General features: G+C 44.3%; 1 protein-coding gene across 8 annotated transcripts in view; it reads left to right on the top strand.

The window, feature by feature from the left end:
* Positions 1–16,957, top strand: part of stxbp5l (syntaxin binding protein 5L) — a 215,583-nt gene that overhangs the window by 81,842 nt on the left and 116,784 nt on the right. For all 8 annotated transcript variants that reach the window (XM_073845458.1, XM_073845456.1, XM_073845453.1 and 5 more), the window contains exon 4: positions 839–939. In XM_073845458.1, coding sequence (XP_073701559.1) covers positions 839–939 — 101 coding nt within the window. The remainder of the gene's footprint in view (positions 1–838; positions 940–16,957) is intronic.

Below are 16,957 nucleotides of genomic sequence, written 5' to 3'. Positions count from 1 at the left end.
GAGATCCATCATTTCATACTGAAAGACTCAAATGCAACTATTACAGAAGGTTCAAACCCTCACTGATGCTTCAGAAGGAAAACACATGCATTAGGAGCCAGGGGTGAAAACTTTAGTAAATGTAACTTATTTTGTTTCTGGGAAACATGTAATCTTCTGTAGCCTCTGAAGGTCAGTACTAAATGAAAAAATATGATATTTAGGCAAAATAAGAAAAATGTACATTCTCCATATCTCCAATTTGCTTAAAAGTTTTCATCCTCGGCTCTTAATGCATCGTTTTTCTTTCTGGAGCATCAGTGAGCATTTGAACCTGTAATAGTTGCATATGAGTCCCTCAGTTGTCCTCAGTGTGAAAAGATGGATCTCAAAATCATACAGTCATTGTTGGAAAGGGTTCAAATACACAAAAATGCTGGAAAACCAAAGAATTTGTGGGACCTAAAGGATTTTTCAGAAAAACAGCAGGCAGTTTAACTGTTCAGAACAAACAAGAGACTCATGAACAACTATCACTAAACCAAAAAACACAGCTGTGGATCTTTCAGGTAAGAACATAGTATTAAGAATCAAGGGGATGTAAAGTTTTGAACAGGGTCATTTTTATAAATTCAACTATTATTTTCTCTTGTGGACTATATGTAAACATCTTTTATGAGAATTATTTTATTCAGGTCAGTACTAAATAAACAATAACATACATTTTGAATGATCCCTCTTATTTTGGTAAAATATTTAACAGTTTGCAGATTCTGAACGGGGGGTGTAAACTTTTGACTTCAACTGTACCATCTCATTGCATAGGTTAAGTGTTGTTGTTATTTTTATGTGTCCATAGGGGGCACTGGTCACAGCTTGTGCAGATGACACACTTCATCTCTGGAACTTGCGACAGCGACGTCCGGCTATCCTGCACTCTCTCAAATTCAACAGAGAGCGGTGAGTAAAACTTATATAATTATATACTTACTTTCCTGTCTCGTACATGGTCCTGACATTCCATGTGCCTATGCGTGTTCTACTGGTCGAAAGAAGGTTATTCGGCTTGATGGTTTCCTTTCGGCTTTCACCATCTAGCATCATAAGTCTCCGGATTGTTGGAGGCCCTTCATCTTCCAGGAAGTTAGTCTCTGTTTCTCTTTTTGACGTTTCTGTAGCAGTTAAAGGTTTTATGAGGTTGGGTTGCTAGCCCCACGCTCAACCCTCCTCCTTTTTCATCCGGGCTTGGGACCGGCAATGGCGGAGTTTATTATATACTGTGTATGCTATTTTTTAGAAATTCATAGGTATGTGCACAGACTCAGAGCACACTTAATATATCAAGTCAAAAATGAACTTCCCAAGGATTTAATAATAAAAAAAAAGCTTTTTCTTTATTTAATCCATCCATCTCAATATTTCAACTTGAGGAGAAGTTCTGACTGCCCAAGGCTGTAGAGCATTGGCCAGAATGAATATGTGAATAAGTAAACTCAGATAGCTCAAGGATGCAGAGTGAAGCCAAACCTCAATATTTTAAAATGTTGCAGCTTCTGTCTTCTCTCTTCTGGTTTGTTTCTGAGTAGCAAGGCCAAAGACAGACGAGGCCGTACACACGAGGCCAAAGGCTCTGAAAATAAGCAAATTCTCAAATGATCTTTTTTTGACAAGCCGCATATTTGAAGTCTAAACAAATACATCCTTGCCTAAAAATACATTCCGTGACACTAAAAAAAGTATTGTTTATAAAATTATAGTGGATTTGGGTATCCGCCATGACGCTCGCTGTGAGATATACTGCACGTGGAGTGATACAAATGGTGAAACGGTTGGAGTTCCGATATCATTAGAATATTGCAGTCCTCTCAGCCAATCAGATTTGAGGACCAGAAAGAACTGTTGTATATAAACATATTCACCCAAATATAATATTATAAAATAAGCACACTAATGTTTAAAATGTGTCTGCATGTAGGTGTTTTCTGGAGCAGTTTGTACCAGCCTTAAAGGTACCAACCTATTTTAGCTAGAATTATGTCGACACTGAAATAGAAAATTTAATTTGTTTAAACATTTAATGGGATCTTTAACCACTGACCATAACTCAGTATTTTAAGCCCTCATTTAATTTTCTTATGACGACTCTTCCCCAGCTTCTCAAACTGTGCACTATTCACGCAATGGAAACTGACCCACTAGGTATGACTAATGCGGCTTTTGTTGCTCTATTTCCCTTGTTGAATGAGTCAGGGTCAGCTCTAATAAATGTCGCTCTCATTCAGAGCTGTGACAGTTGCGTTATGGGTAATGGCCTCTTGGAGTTGTATAGAAGTATAGAAACCTTTCAGGAAGTTTTAACAGAGATACTGATGTGTTCTGTACAAACAGCGAGACCTTGAGTGAGTTGAAGAGAAAGTCACGAACAGCCTTTCTTTTTTTCTTTTTCTTTTTTTTTTTGTTGATTCCTTCACCACCTAATCACTCGATGTGTAAAAAGACCTTGTCCAAATGTGGCTTCTTAGCACTGCATTGATTGCTGTGGAACAGGAAAGAAAGAATAAAAGTTTAATAAAAGAGTAAAATGTTTTTTTGGGGGGTTACCTGATTTACCCTTAAGTCAAATGAATTTAATAGCAGATCAATACTCAGGAAGATTCTTTGCATTCTAGCAGCACGATGGTTTTAGTCTGATTATAACAGTCACATTTTAGCACAAGTTGTTTTGTGAGAGTCACTATGTAGGGTCCAACAACAAACTTACAGCTTGTGTGAGAGTGCAAGACAACGCTGTTAAAGGTGCACACATCTGAAGCACGCGTACAGAAAGTGGCTGTCACATAGCATGTGAGTTCTAAACTAAGTTCTCTTTCATGTCTTATTGCGCTTAAACTGTCAAATACAGACACGTTTATGTTTAAAAACACACATAAGTTATAAAAACACAGTAGGTTTTGACTGTGAAGGTAAACATCTGGGAAAGAAATCGCAAAAACAAAATGGCGGCGCCATGCCCTGCTGAAAAAAGCAGCATATGCTGGTTAGTTAGGTTTTGGTGCTGGGATGCTGGTTTTAGCTGGTTTATGCTGGTCCTTTGCTGGTTTATGCTGGTCCTTTGCTGGTTTATGCTGGTCCTTGACCAGCAACATGACCAGCATAAACCAGCAAAGGACCAGCATTAACCAGCTAAGGACCAGCAAAGGACCAGCATAAACCAGCTAAAACCAGCATTTTTTTTCACATGCTTGCAGAGAAAGGCTCACCAGAGGACCAGCATAAACCAGCTAAAACCAGCATTTTTTTTCATATGCTTGCAGAGAAAGGCTCACCAAAACAAAGTTACTTGGTTGGCCTTTTTCATGTTTCTGGGTTGCTCAATGCACCGGGAACCCGATTACAGCGCTTAAACTTGGAAAAAGTCAGATTTTCATGATATGTCCTCTTTAAAATTTCATATACATAGAGGATGTTTGTACTGAAGTCTAAAAGGAACAGCAGCAAAAAAAATGAGTTTAATTGTTAGGGTCAGAGAGAGGGTGAGAAATCGGTCATGAGAAAAGAAAATGATGAGTGTTTTGGCACAAGAATCCTTGAGGCAAAACAGTTAAATGACAAAATGCTCTGTGACATTTTGCAGCTCACATAAGTCCAGAAGATGCCAAACTAAGCTTCAGTGTGTTGTCTGTGCATATTTGTGTTAAGCTGTGCACTCCCATAAGCATTAGCATCTTCATAACATTCAGTGAATAATTTTTTTTGTTCAGACTAATGTGCTGTATATTGATATCTATCCAATCTGTAACTGCTTTCTAATATGCTAATGCATTTACACTGTAATGCCTGGGGCAGTATTTAGCATTAAGACAGCAATGTTTTCAGCTACTTCTGTAACCAATATGACCAAGCATGTATTGACACATATGTGTGAGAGAAGAAAATATTTGTGATATGTATTTTTCTTTTTTTACAATTAAAAAATAAATAAATTAAATATTTCCGTTTGAATGCATTTGGTTATTTAGTGGATTAGAAGCTTCAAATTGTTTACATGCAACCAAATGATCCATTAGTAATCAGATTGATGGCTCAATCAGGCTGAAAAGCCTTCATTTAAACACCTCAGTCAATCCAATCGAGTTTGATTCCAATTAAATTTCGACTGAACTGAAATCTTACAAATTCCAAGATTTCAAATGGTAGTGTATATTTGACCATTGTTGTGCTTTCATACATTTTTCACACTGTGAAGTCTTTATGATCGATTATGATAGTCAGAAACCACATCAGCCACATGGGACACAAGTATTAGACTGGCATCACACTGAGATGCCTGATTAATGAGTGTCATAGAGCATATTGTGCAAAAGAACTTAAAATATAACATTAAAATAGTTTTGGTTCATACTCATCTAAAGCCATAAAGCTTAGGAATAGTGGTATGAGGTGGTGTCTGACAGAGATTTTTGTACACTCTGTATTTTCTGGGTACGGCTAATGAGCTTTGTTCCCGTCCGTAATAACTGATGATTGTGTTCATCACCTCATCAGACCGTCTGGAACAAACAAATAAAGTCATGGTTTCTCCCACCGTGACAGTTTCACACACATTGACAGGGCTTTCTTCTGTTTTCTGTGTGTGTGTCTGTATGTGCTTTGACCCTGAAGTGTTTTATATTTGGCTTTATTAAAATTATGCAAATTCACATGCAATGAGAAATGTTTTCTCAGATCAGTAGGTGCCTGTCTGAGTGTGTGTGCGAACACGGCTGGATGCATACTTTCGTGCACGGCTGTGTCAGATGACAGAGATTTTCAGCTCAGCAGGGTCAGGAGAGAGACTCAGGGGGGCTATAAGACTGATTCAAGACACTCAGCATGCCTGTCTGTCACAAAAATACAAGACGCTTTCATCGCACAACAGAACTGCGTAGTCCTGTGACGTTCTGTTTTAGCTGATCGATTCATTTGATGTTTGTTTCTAAGGTATTGGTTGGCCTAAAATATACAGAACCAAAATATGAGCAAGCTTGGTGTCATAAAAAGGGGTGCTTTTTAAATATGTCGACTAATATTTTTGGGGTCTTTAAGAATTTTTTGGTAACACTTTTCTTAATGCCTTTATGTATGATGCATTATAAAGGGTTATTAAAGGGTATAATGCATTATAGTCATTGATAATGTGCGTTGTAATACATCTTAAATAATTATAACCAAATTTAAAACGCATACTGTAACAATGAATTGATAAGTGTTATAATGTATAAACTGTGGTTACAATTATTCATATGATTACAATTCTTTACAAGATGCATTACAAGTCATAATTAATGCATTAAAACTATTTTTGTAATGCATTATACATAAATGCTTTAAGTGTTACTGATTTTGTTGTTTTTGAAAGACGTCTCTTATGCTAATTTAACAAGGCTGTATTTATTAGATATTTGACAGTATTTTGAAATGTTATTACAATTTAAAATAACTGTTTTATATTTTTGTGTATTTTAAAATGTAATTTATTCCTCTAATGCAAAGCTGAATTGTCAGCAGCCATTAATTTTTTTTAGAAATCATTTTAAAATGCTGATTTGCTGCTCATGAAACATTTTTATTTTAAATAAATTAATAAATAAACAGTTGAAGTCAAAAGTTTACATACACCTTGCAGAACTGCGGGACTTATATTTAACTATTACAGAAGGTTAATTCGCTCACTGATGTTTTAGAAGGAGACACGATGCATTAAGATCTGGGGGGTGAAAACTTCTTGATTTGAAGATCGGGGGAAACGTATTTTGTCTTCTGGAGAACATGTACTTATCTTCTGTAGCTTCTGAAGGGCAGTTCTCAATTAAAAACCAATTGATATTTAGGCAAAATAAGAAAAATGTACACATCTTCATTCTGTTCAGAAATGTACACCCCTGGCTCTTAATATATTGTGTTTCCGTCTGAAGCATCAGTGAGCGTTTCAACCTTTTGTAATAGTTACATATGAGTCCCTCAGTTGTCCTCAGTGTGAAAACTTGGATCTCAAAACCATGCAGTCATTATTGGAAAGGGTTCAAATACAGTAAAATGCTGAAAAACCAAAGAATTTGTAAAAATTTTTTTTGAAGAACTATGGGTGGTTGAGCTGTTTAGGACAAACAAGGGACTCATGAACAACAATCACTAAACAAAAAACACACATACAGCTGTGGATAATTGAGGTAACAACACAGTATTAAGAATCAAGTGTATGTAAACTTTTGAACGGGGTCATTTTTATAGATTCAACTATTATTTTCTTTCGTGGACTGTATGTAAACTTCTTTTATGTGAAATATCTTATTCAGTACTAAATAAAAACTAACAAGCATTTTGTATGATCCCTCTTATTTTGGTAAAATAATAACATTTAGCAGATTCTGCAAGGTGTATGTAAACTTTTGACTTCAGCTGTATATAAAATAAAATAAAAACATACTTACGCCAATATTTTGAATGGTAGTTTACATGCTTAAATTCTTACCTTTCTCTTTTTCTTGCAAACAGATCTGAAAAACAGAAAAATATTTATTTTGCGCTACACTGATTTTTATCCAATGAGACACATTTACATCTTTTTTAGCCTGTTTGTTTTTGACCTTGGCAGTCTCAGAGGCCTACAACAGGTTAGATTAGTTATCCGCTGAGCCAACAAAAGAGCATTTTGGAACAGTTGCTCCCTGAATGCCATTATCACCATGATAGTCATCTTCTAATCTGGGTTTCCCATGTGTTGCAGTCAGAAACCGAAAACCTCATATTAGCATGGCCAGGTGCTCCATTAGCATTCTAACCCTGACAAGTTTAGCTGTCTGTCCAGTGTCTCGCAACCTTCATTTCCAATCACCCCGACTGTCTGAGGACCCTAGGGGCGTGAGGGAAGGAAAACAGAGAGAGATGTAATGAGTGTAGACAGCAGTGAATTATCGTGTGCTGGTCTTTATTTTCTAGTTAACCTGCTTATAAGGATGATGGATGATGCCACTGGATGGATTTCAGCATGAAATCTCCAACAGACTCTGGATATGTGATAGTTTATTTATCATTTTCATAATTACTCAGCAGATACCTCATATTATCAAGAAGTTTTATGTGTTGCATGCATCACAGTTAGCTGTGGATGATATTTGAACCCGGCTTGCAACAGTTCCCATTCAAATTTCTTCCCATTATGCTCATCATTTACAAAAAATAAGGATGTTTCCAAACCTTCAGTCTCGTCCTTGCCTCCATTTTTTTTTCTTATTTTTTTGGACAAACAGGTAATCTTGCTCCAAACTCACAGCACTGGTTAAAGGACTAGTTCACTTCCAGTTTTGAAGTTGAAGGAGAAAACAAGATTTTTTCGACATACCCTAACTATATTGAACTATATTATGGTTAAAAAGTGTATAAATATTATTTTTTTTTTAAAGAAAATGACAGGTCTTTTGGGTAGATAAGACCTGTATTCTTCGGCTAGGGTAATTTAGAGCCCTTTGAAGCTGCATTTAAACTGCATTTTGGAAGTTCAAACTCTCGGGCACCGTTGAAGTCCACTATATGTAGAAAATTCCTGAAATGTTTTCCTCAAAAAACATAATTTCTTAACAACTGAAGAAAGAAGAATGGACATCTTGGATGACAAGGGGCTAAGTATTTTTGTTCTGGGAGTGAAGTAATCCTTTAATAAAAAGTCATGCCATAAAAAGTCAGGTTCATTAAGAATAAGCAGTGCTTACCTCATTTTTAATGCTAAACACTGTTTACATGTGTAGAAATATGTGGCGTGTTATTAGACGCCATTCCCTGGAGAGTTTCTGTTGTGACAGTAGCAGAGATAAATCAGAGTGCTAATAGTCTGCCTAATTTTGTAATTATTCTGCCATTAACGTAGTGAGCATCAAGCAAATATAATCTTACTCTTTTCTTTTAACCTTTAGATGACACTGGAGACAGCGGCGTGATATAAAAATAAACACATGTAAACACACCAGCATGGGGGAATCATTTTGTGTCATATACGTAGTTTGCTGAAGTAGAGAAAACAGGGTTGAATGGTCTAGATTGCATCATTAGGAATAAGAACATATGTAAAAATCCAAGAGTCAGTGTCTCTTCTCATCTCATTCATGTCTCATTACCTTTAGTTTGTCTTGAGGTAATCGTGTTCCAATTAATTGCTGTATCCCAAAATACACACAAGTGTACCCAAGAGGGGCTGACGTTTGACTGGCATGAGCCCTAGAGCAGAGCCAAACCAGGCAACACCATGAACAAGTGTGATAAGTGTTACTTCCAACTGCTAAAGAAACAGAGAACCACAGAGAGTTATGAATCACTGCCTCTGAACGGGAACGACTGCAAGAAATTAGATGGCGAGATTTGGACTCTGATTAAAAAAAGGAAATGAATCCAATTTATTCCATGATTAAATAAGCATATTATTTACAGTTATTGTTTATCAATGTTTGCTGACAGAAACCCCCACATGAAGATAATGTAATACAAAAGTGTATTTCAGAAGTCAATGAATTGTTTATTTCCATATTACTAAACATAAAACTGTGTTATCACTGAGCTACAGGACACAGCAATCCATCTGAAATAAATGGTGGTTTTTAATGTTGGTCCATGTGAATATGTGCTAAACAAACCAACAACTGTTTGATTTTAGGTTTTGTAGGGAAGGTTAGTTCACTTCCAGAATAATCATTTTCTGATAATTTACTCACCCCTATGTCATGCAAGATGTTCATGTCTTTCTTTTTTTCTGTCAAAATGAAATTAAGGCTTTTGAGGAAAATGTTCCAGAATTTTTCTATATTTATTAATAAATGAATATACAGTGCCTTGCGAAATTATTCATACCCCTTCATTTTTTTTCACATTTTATGTTGCTGCCTTATGTTAAACTACTTTAAATTACTTTTTTCCCCACATCAATCTACACTCCCTACTCCATAATGGCTAAGCAAAAAAATAGGTTTTTAACATTTGTGCAAATTTATTAAAAATAAAAAACTGAAAAGATCCCTTTGCATAAGTACTCATACCCTTTTCTAGGTGTAAGGGATTAATTACATTTAATTTAGCTCAAAGGGAATCGAATATGATTCAATAGGGAATTTGAACAGAATCACTGTTTTACGGCTGGTCAGAGTCGACCCGCGATTCATTACACAAGCCGTGTAACTGAAACTCTGCAATGGATATTAATATCCAGAACATAGTGAAAACGTCTCGGGTTACGTATGTAACCTTAGTTCCCTGAGGGAACGAGACGCCGCGTCAGGAACGCTATGGGGAACGCCATTGGCGGGCCGCACTCTGAATCATGTCTACAACCAATGAACGACGGGGGTGACGTCACAGGCGCGGTGACGTCACCGACCAGGAAGTATAAAGCACGTGCGTTTGAAGCCGGCGGCAGCTCTTAGGAATGAAGCGAGCGCCGCAGGGGCGGGAATTATGGTCCGAGACGCGGCGTCTCGTTCCCTCAGGGAACTAAGGTTACATACGTAACCCGAGACGTTCCCTTCCGGGAACTCGAGCCGCGTCAGGAACGCTATGGGGAACGAGACTACCAACGCCCCCATAATTTCCGAGCCCTGCGAGTGTCTGCTCAACCAGGGTGGAAAAAAAGAGAGCCCTTGTCTAGCATTACGCGGACAAGAAGGCCCCGAGTCCTCGGTCCTCGGGCACACGAGGAAAGGTAGTCTTCCTCTGTCTGGTCGCCAGCCAGAACGAGAGGTACTCCGCGGCCCTCAGGCACACGCAGAGTCTTAGTCCTTTGTCTGGGAGTTAGCCAGAACAAGAGGGACCGAATGACCACTGTCTAGCACTCGGCGGACAGATGGTGTGGGAAGTCCTCGGTCCGCAGACCCACGAGTACAGTGAACTCGACCTCAGGAGGCTCCTCGGCCCTCGGGCACACGAGGAGGGGGTGATCCTTTGTCTGGGGGTTCAGCCAGAGCAAGAGGGATCCAAGGCTCGGCCTGGAGCTCCGCCAGGACGCGAGGGAATAAGCCATTGTCTAGCATTACGCGGACAAGAGGGCACTGCAATCCCCGGCCCTCGGGCTCACGGGGAAGACAGTAGGGGCCTCTGCCTGGTAGCCAGCCAGTGCATGAGGCACTCCTCGGCCTTATTGAAGGCAGACGAGGAGTCTTAGTCCTTGGTCTGGGAAAGGCCAGAAACCAGAGGGACCGAAGTACACTCGGTCTGGTAGCATCCTGCGCCAGAACACGAGGAGAATAAAGCCATTGTCTAGCATTCCGCGGACAAGAGGGCTGTGCAGTTCTCGGCCCTAAGGCACACGAGAACCGTGACCTCTGCCTGGTTCGCCAGCCAGTGCGAGAGGCACTCCTCGGCCCTCGGGCTCACGAGGAGTCTTAGTCCTTTGTCTGGGGGTTCTGCCAGGACAAGAGGGACTGAAAGAGCTTTTGTCTAGTCTTCCACGGACAAAAGGTTAAGGGTGCAGATCTCTTTTGTGGCGAAAAAGTGACTTCTCTTCTTTCCGCAGAAAGAATGCGCCTTGAGAAGTCTCCTCCTGGCTAGGGAGGTGGCTGACCCTCTAGGCCTAGCGCACTAGGCCGAGAGTACAGCTGAGCCTGGAGCGGCTCTGAGGTCAAGTTCGTAGTACCTAACGAATGTTAGGGGCGAGGACCAACCCGCAGCATTGCAGATGTCCTGTATTGGGACACCTGCTGTCAGAGCCCTCGAGGCCGACAGACCTCGAGTAGAGTGAGCCTTAAGTCCCAGTGGAGACGGGAGACCAGAGGACTCGTAAGCAGTAGCTATGGCATCAATGATCCATCTACTAATAGTAGGCTTTGAAGCCGGGCCCCCTCTCTTTGGGGGGCCGTAACAGACAAACAGTTGCTCTGTTCTACGCCACGTGGCAGCTCTGTGGACGTATGCGTCTAAGGCTCTGACAGGGCACATGCAATTTAGCTTCCTGTGATTCGGCTCCGCGAACGGAGGAGGATAGAACGCCTGCAGCGTTATGGGCTGCGGTGCTAGAGAGGGGACCTTCGGGACGTACCCGACCCTGGGATAAAGAAAGGCCTTGGCCATCCCAGGGGCAAACTCTAAATGAGACGGGGCCACTGAGAGGGCCTGCAGGTCCCCAACTCTCTTGAGAGAGGTGAGTGCTAGTAGGAGCGCTGTCTTAATTGTCAGGACGCGGTCCGTAGACTCCTCTATGGGCTCGAATGGAGGTTTACATAGAGCTTCTAGTACCACAGCCAGGTCCCACGTGGGGACCCTCGGTGTCACTCGAGGCCTCAGCCTGAGTGCACCGCGGAGGAACCGTATGACCAAGGGCTCTCTACCTACTGAGAGGCCACCTAAAGGGGCGTGGTAGGCACTTATGGCCGCCACGTATACCTTCAGGGTGGAGTGAGCTAGCCCTGCGGAGAGGCGAGACTGTAAGAACTCCAGAACTGTACCAACCGGGCAGTTGACTGGGTCTAGGTGGCGCTCGCGGCACCATCTCGCGAATAAGTTCCACTTAAGGCCATACAGTTTCCTCGTAGAGGGAGCTCTGGATTGGAGAAGGGTCTCAACAACCTCGGTTGAGAGACCCGCTCCTATGAGTTGTGCCCCCTCAGGGGCCACACCCATAACTTCCAACTCTCTGGGTGGGGGTGGCATATCGCGCCCCCAGCCTGAGACAGAAGGTCCCTCCTGACGGGAATCTCCCACGGAGAGCCGTCTAGGAGAGATACCAGGTCCGAGAACCACACTCGGGATGGCCAGTACGGGGCTACGAGTAGCAGCCGTACTTGAAACCGACGGACCCGTTCCAGAACTCCCGGGAGCAGAATGATCGGGGGAAAGGCGTACAGACGCAGCCTCGGCCACGTCTGTGCCATGGCATCCAGCCCCAATGGAGCTGGAGGAACTAGAGAGTACCAGAGGGGACATTGCGATGTCTCTCGAGTCGCGAAAAGGTCCACCTGTGCCTGGCCAAACACTCTCCAGATCTGCTTCACCACCTCTGGGTGAAGCATCCATTCCCCGTGCCTCAGCCCCTGCCTCGACAGGACGTCTGCCCCCACATTCAGATGTCCAGGAATATGGACTGCTCTCAGGGAGAGAAATTTCTCTTGCGACCAAAGGAGTATCCGGTACGCCAGCTTGTATAAGGGGCGTGAGCGGAGTCCTCCCTGGTGGTTTATATAGTAAACCACCGCAGTGCTGTCTGTGCGGACCAGCACATGACGGTTTCTTAGGTCTGGGAGAAATCTCTTTAGAGCCAGGAATACAGCCAGCATCTCTAAGCGGTTTATGTGCCACGAGAGATGGTGAATGCTCCATAGGTCTTGGGCTGAGCGGCCACTCATGACCGCCCCCCAACCGGTAAGGGAAGCATCTGTCGCTAGCGTGATGCGGCGACCAGGAGCTCCCAGAACCGGTCCCTGAGAGAGGAACCAGGGTTTCCTCCACATGGCCAAGGCACGTAGGCAGCGCCGCGTGACCTTGATCTTGCGGAGCGGGTTTCCCCTCGGGGAGAACCCCCTGGTTCTGAGCCACCACTGAAGTGGTCTCATATGCAGCAGTCCAAAAGGTATCACGTTGGAAGCGGCCGCCATAAGACCTAACAGTACTTGGAACTGTTTGACAGTGAGTGACTGGCCTAGCTTTACTGCGTTTACCGCAGTCAGTATGGAATCGATCCGGGCAGGAGACATACGTGCCTGCATGGAGATCGAATCCCACACTACGCCTAAGTAAGTGGTCCTCTGTAGTGGAGAAAGCACACTTTTCTTGGCGTTGAGTCTCAACCCCAACTCTTTCATGTGAGCGAGAACAGCACCTCGATGCTGAACCGCTAACTGCTCCGAGCTGGCTAGGATGAGCCAGTCGTCTATGTAGTTGAGTATGCGGATGCCCTGGAGTCGCAGTGGAGCCAGCGCAGCATCCACACACTTCGTGAAAGTTCGGGGTGAGAGAGCTAGGCCGAAAGGAAGCACTCTGTATTGGTAAGCTTTGCCCCTGAAAGCGAACCTGAGATACTTCCTGTGCTGAAGAAGGATGGAGACGTGAAAGTAAGCGTCTTTTAGATCTATCGTGACAAACCAGTCCTCGGACCTGATTTGTGACACGACCTGTCTGACTGTAAGCATTTTGAATTTCAGTTTCTTGACAGAGCGATTTAGAAGCCTGAGATCTAAAATGGGCCGAAGCCCCCCATCCTTCTTCGGAACAATGAAGTACCGGCTGTAGAACCCGGATTCCCTGTCTTGAGGAGGGACCACCTCGATGGCCTCCTTCCTCAGAAGAGTTTCTACTTCCTGTTCCATTACCAGACCCTGCTCGGGGCTTACTAGAGTTGGAAATACCCCGCTGAAAGGTGGCGGCGTGGCGCCGAACTGAATAGCATAACCTTTCTCTACAGTACGCAGGACCCAATCTGAAACTTTTGCCAGTAGTTTCCACACTGCCAGAAAGTTTACTAAGGGTACCAGCCTCTCGAGACTGGTGTCTGGATTTATTCGAGGAACTAATTTGGAGACCTGTAACAGCGAACTGGCAGGAAGTTCCTGAACTAGCTCCTCGAAAGACCCCCGTGGGGGCTGCGAACTCTCCAGGGCCGCTACGTTTCCGGGCGGAACAGCTAGAGGATGTTCGCGGGAGATCGACGCGCCCTGTAACACTGGCAGGGTTAGCTGACAAATCTCCTGAGGGCCCCGAGGGGGTTTGAAACCCGCACCTGAAAGTACGGTGCAAACCCCCTCGAGAGGGGCTGCCCTCAACGGCCCTGAGCCACAACCGTCAGGGCCGTTTAGCCGAGGACCTCTTCGATTGGAGGACGACCCTCAGGTCGGGCCTCTTCTTCTTAGAGGCCCCCGACTTAGAGCGTTGCTTTCCGGGTCCCCTAGGCTGGGCCGGGGGAGCACGGGCGGCAACGCTCTGCTTTTGTGCCTCACGGTAGGAGCTCGTACACGGCTGAGGCTGCTTCTTGGATGGTGCAGCAGCCTCAGAGGAGAACACGCGGCGAGGAAGAAAAGTTCTGAACGCCGCCGCCTGCTTACGGGCCTCCTGGTGCCTGGCTACCACGGTATCCACCGAGGCACCAAAGAGGCCTGAGGGTTGCAGGGGGGCGTCCAGAAGCGTGACCCTGTCCTTCTCTTTAACGTCGGACAGGGTCAGCCAGAGATGCCTCTCCGCGGCCACCAGGGCTGCCATAGACCGCCCCACAGCACGGGCGGCCTCCTTGGTGGCGCGGAGAGCGAGATCTGCAGTCTTTTGCATCTCTGTGACGCTAACTTCCTCGCCGCTGCTGAACTCCTTCAGCAGGTCAGCCTGGTAGGCTTGCAGGATGCCCATGGTGTGAAGGCACGCCCCTGCTTGACCTGCTGCCATGTATGCCTTGCCCATCAGACCAGATGTAACTTTAAGGGGCCTGGTGGGCAAGGACGGAGCCTTCAAGGACGATGCCGAACCGGGGGACAGATAGCCCGCAAGCGTCTGTTCGACCCGTGGCATCGCCCTATAGCCACTCTCCTCCGCCCCCCCCACGTTTCCATAATTTTCCGAGGGGGAGAAAAGACAGGAGGAGTATGGCTTCTCCCACGATCTCGAGAGTTCTTGGTGGAGATCGGGGAAGAAGGGAAGGCTCCGTTTTGGAGGTGCTGACTTTGTCCGCAGGAAGCGATCATCTAATCGGCTTCGCTGCGGCTCATAGGTTTTACTTTGTTCTGCGGGCCAAGAGATGTTCAGCTTGGCAACCGCATTCGTCAGCACCTCTACGAGCTCCTCGTAGTGAGGCGAGCGTGGTGGTGGTTGAGATTCCTCATGAATACTTTCGATGTCAACCTCCTCAGAGGAAGACAAGAGGAACTCAGGGACCTCCTCCCGGGGGGAAGAAACCGCAGCGCGGGCTTCCGCATCCAGGAGGAGGTCGCTCGATCCGCTGAGTGAGGGCGGAGATAGGGGGTCACCCGTCTCCATACCCTCCAGCAGATCGAGCTGCGAGCCCCACGAGTGCAGCCGCCGCTCCGCCTCGACGGAAGCGGGGCCAGACCCACGGGGCACGCTGGTGAAAGCCCCCTCCTCGAAGAGGGCTTTCCGGGAGCGAAGCACGCGCACCGGCAGACGGTCACAGTGCTCACAGCCAGCCTTTTCGAGGGCTGACTGAGCGTGCTCCGCTCCCAAGCAGACCACGCATAAGCTGTGTGTATCCCCGCCAACAATGAAGCGTTGGCAAGGAGGGACACACTGCTTATGCGGGCGCTTCACCACCAAACTCTCTTTTTTAAATGGTTGCTTGGATGCCATTTACTCAAAATAAAGAGTACCAAACTGGGTACGAAAAACAGCAAATGGCATAAACAGACAGACACAGAGCGCTCTCGCTGAATGACAAAAGCTGCCGCCGGCTTCAAACGCACGTGCTTTATACTTCCTGGTCGGTGAAGTCACCGCGCCTGTGACGTCACCCCCGTCGTTCATTGGTTGTAGACATGATTCAGAGTGCGGCCCGCCAATGGCGTTCCCCATAGCGTTCCTGACGCGGCTCGAGTTCCCGGAAGGGAACACTATATATTAGCACAGTAGCAATATCGACAGTTTAAGACATTAACTTGTAAGCACAAAACACAAGATACTTATCTTTTCTAATAAAAATATGATTTTATTGGATAAACCTAACACACACAAACTAATCTAACATAAACACACGCATTCACACAGGTTTCAGAAAGAAAAAGTGAGGAAAGAATGAGTTTAAAGGAATGAAAATATGAAGTCCCAAGTTTATAGCAATATGTGCAATTGCTTAGACCTGAACAACCATCAATCACTTAATTAACCCTCGTATTGAGTCTCTCAAAGAGGTTATTAAATTTAATCAAATGCACCAGTTCAGTGAGAATCTGGAGGTTGTACTTGCGTTGCCTTTGTATCGAGGGGATTCCTTTCGGGCATCGTTCCAAAAGGGGTTTCCCGGGGTTGCTGATTGGATGGGAGTTAGGTTGTCGTTGGTCGTGAAGTCTTGGGCGTTGGCTTGAGGATGCGAGTTGTGCGCTGTTAAACGCGCAAACGCGTCCTGTGTGAAAGCAAAACGAGTCCGTGCTGCTTCTGCACCGCATACGTAACGCACACGGACTGCATACGCACTGTATACGGAGTATGTGTGAAACAGGCGTAAGAGAGGTGTTTAGAGAGAGATTTGAATGGTGTCCTGAGTATTTAAAGTCAGCTTTTGGACACATCCCAAATTATGTCTTGACCAATTAGAACAATGTCCTAAGTCCGGGTACGGTTAGTTTCTCCTCCCCAACCATAAATCACAATGTCATGTGATCCGTCCCGTGGTCCCCATTTTCCCGCTCTTGGCAAAGTTAAATTTGGACATGATTTCGATAACAAGACTAAAATACATTTTACAAAGAATTGAATTATAGAAACATTTCAAGAATCTAATTTCAAGACTATGCATATCAAACACCAATATAAACCATTAAACTATTCAATAGTTATCAAAAGGGACATACACAATAAGTGATTAAAACATAATAGACAAATGTGTGAGTTACATAAGTGATAGGAAGTTATACATAGAAATTATGAGTTGCTCCTAAGTTCTTTAGCACATTTTAGGTGCATATGTACATCAATAGGCAGTTTTCTGTGCCATACTGTGGATGCAAGGATGTGTTCTGTGAGAGAGGAAAAGGTCAAAAGGGTGTAGAAAGAATGTCAGTGTCCTGTGCGTGGGGGAGTCCACCAAGCACAGTCTCTACTAGTGATTTCCCTCATGTGATGTCCAAGATGTGCATCTCTTTGACCATTAATCTTGGTTACTTGCCCCAAATTTGGGATTATCAACAAGGGTCCTTTTGTTTTAATGTCGCGAGTTCTTAGTTAGTTAGGTTTGCTTCAGACTGGCTGGAGCCAGGGTGTCACATGACAAATTTTACGACCTGCTGGTCATGCTGGAGTTGCTGGAATTTGAGGCTGT

The sequence above is a fragment of the Garra rufa genome, chromosome 8 (genome assembly GCF_049309525.1).
Source record: "Garra rufa chromosome 8, GarRuf1.0, whole genome shotgun sequence".
In the NCBI taxonomy this organism is placed as follows: Eukaryota; Metazoa; Chordata; class Actinopteri; order Cypriniformes; family Cyprinidae; genus Garra; species Garra rufa.
Note: the sequence above shows the minus strand (reverse complement) of the source record. Positions and strands in the feature narration are given on the sequence as shown.